Source organism: Oryzias melastigma, linkage group LG9 (assembly GCF_002922805.2).
Source record: "Oryzias melastigma strain HK-1 linkage group LG9, ASM292280v2, whole genome shotgun sequence".
Taxonomy (NCBI): domain Eukaryota; kingdom Metazoa; phylum Chordata; class Actinopteri; order Beloniformes; family Adrianichthyidae; genus Oryzias; species Oryzias melastigma.
The window spans coordinates 93,146-95,324 of NC_050520.1; the positions used below are offsets into that span (position 1 = coordinate 93,146).

Here is a 2,179-nt window from a genome sequence, read left to right on the forward strand (position 1 = left end):
ATTATGACCTGATTGCTTGAAATAAACCATTTCATTCATTCATTCATTCATTCATTCATTCATTCATTCATTCATTCATCGATCGTCACACATCGATCAGGATGGATCTGTGATGATGGATCTATGATGATGGATCTGTGATGATGGATCTGTGATGACGGATCTGTGATGATGGATCTGTGATGATGGATGATGGATCTGTGATGATGGATCTGTGATGATGGATCTGTGATGAAGGATCTGTGATGATGGATCTATGATGATGGATCTGTGATGATGGATCTGTGATGATCGATCTGTGATGATGGATCTGCGATGATCGATCTGCGATGATGGATCTGTGATGATGGATGATGGATCTGTGATGATCGATCTGTGATGATGGATCTGCGATGATCGATCTGCGATGATGGATCTGTGATGATGGATCTGTGATGATGGATCTGTGATGATGGATCTGTGATGATGGATCTGTGATGATGGATCTGTGATGAAGGATCTGTGATGAAGGATCTGTGATGAAGGATCTGTGATGATCGATCGTCACACATCGATCAGGATGGATCTGATCACTTCAGAGCTCAAATATTTTTAGGAATTTTTACCTAAATATTTATGTTAATAAACTGTAATTTCTAGATCCATCAAACTGATTGTTTCTAAAATGTGCAACAAGAGTAACTTTAGAATTTATACAGAAAAAACACTTTGAATTTCTGTTTGTGGAAACAACAGAAACATTCTGGATTTTTTGCTTTTCCTTGAGATTGTTGCTTGACCTTTGACCTCATGGAGCTGTGATCTGTTTCCTGTTCAATAAGAGGAGAGCACAGATTTATAATGTTGAGATAGAATAAGTAAAACGGTTTAAAGGAGACTCGATTCGGCTCAGAGGCTCCTGACTTTAGTCTTCAGGGTTTGGAGATCCGAGTCGGAACGTTTCGGGATGGAAAACAGTCTGGGAAAGTCGGGAAAATCTCCAGAAAACTGAACATTTCACCCCAAAAGAACTTCCTGTAATACTGGTTTGGCAAACAAAATAAAGGTACAGTTCCTCGTGTCGCTGTGAAGTCGATGCAGCCTCATAGCCACGCCCCCAGAGGCGTGGCTACCAGCCAGTGATATAAAAGCGTGAAACCAGTCGCCGGGCAGAACAGCCGAGTTCCTCCAAGAACATTTACCATCTGACAAATTAAAAGCTTGACTTTATACGTCTAAAAATGACCTTAAATGATTGTTTTTTTACATTTTAAAATGTTTTTACGACATTACTAAATATAAAGTAGAAAGAAAGGAAAAGCACAGAAAGAATAAAGTGGTGCTTTTGTTTTGAAGCACTCAGATGAAGGAAATGTAGTAAAGGACTAAACCAGGATTTAGAGCGGCAGCGCGTCTGATGATGCCTTCCTCGGAGACCACGAGGAAACGCTTTAAGTGCTCTGAGCGTCCTCCTCAGTCCTCCTCAGTCCTCCTCAGTCCTCCTTCTGTCCTCCTCAGTCCTCCTCAGTCCTCACTCGTCCTCACTTTGGGTTTTGTCCGACTGATCCTGCAAAAACATTTAGTAAAAAAAAGTTGATTTTCTAACAAAACAGATGAACAGACGCCAAACAGGTGACGCATTTCTGGATTATAATCTTAATAGAGGGGTCTCTAATCTGGATTATAATCATAATACAGAGCGCTCTAATCTGGATTATAATCCAGATAGAGGGCGCTCTAATCTGGATTATACCGTATATCTTCCAATAGTAGCCGGTCTCTGATAGACGCCGATCTCCATTAAAAGCCGGGTGTAACACGTGCTGTTGTTATCAGACGCCGGTCTTTAATGGTAGCCGGACCGGCCAATTCATACTCCTAAACACTAGATGGCGGAATTTCACTCTGAAGCTAGTGCCGTCTGCCATTTAAGCAAGAAAACAAAGACGAAGAAGAAGTAGTAGTAGAAGAAGAAGAAGAAGAAGAAGAAGAATTAGAAGAAGAAGAAGAATTAGAAGAAGACGAAGAAGAAGTAGTAGTAGAAGAAGAAGAAGAAGAAGAAGAAGAATTAGAAGAAGAAGAAGAATTAGAAGAAGACAAAGAAGAAGACGAAGAAGAAGACGAAGAAGAAGACGAAGAAGAAGACGAAGAAGAAGACCTGCGCCTTTCAGGCTGGTGGTTGTTGTTGTTGAATTTGTGT

General features: G+C 40.7%; 1 protein-coding gene across 1 annotated transcript in view; it reads right to left on the reverse strand.

Annotated features, from left to right (window-relative positions):
- Nucleotides 1-1,185: 1,185 nt before the first annotated feature.
- Nucleotides 1,186-2,179, reverse strand: part of smarca2 (SWI/SNF related, matrix associated, actin dependent regulator of chromatin, subfamily a, member 2) — a 33,250-nt gene continuing 32,256 nt past the window's right edge. Inside the window, exon 34 of the mRNA XM_024265294.2 lies at nucleotides 1,186-1,546. Within this exon, the coding sequence (XP_024121062.1) occupies nucleotides 1,511-1,546 (36 nt within the window). The 3' untranslated portion in view covers nucleotides 1,186-1,510. The remainder of the gene's footprint in view (nucleotides 1,547-2,179) is intronic.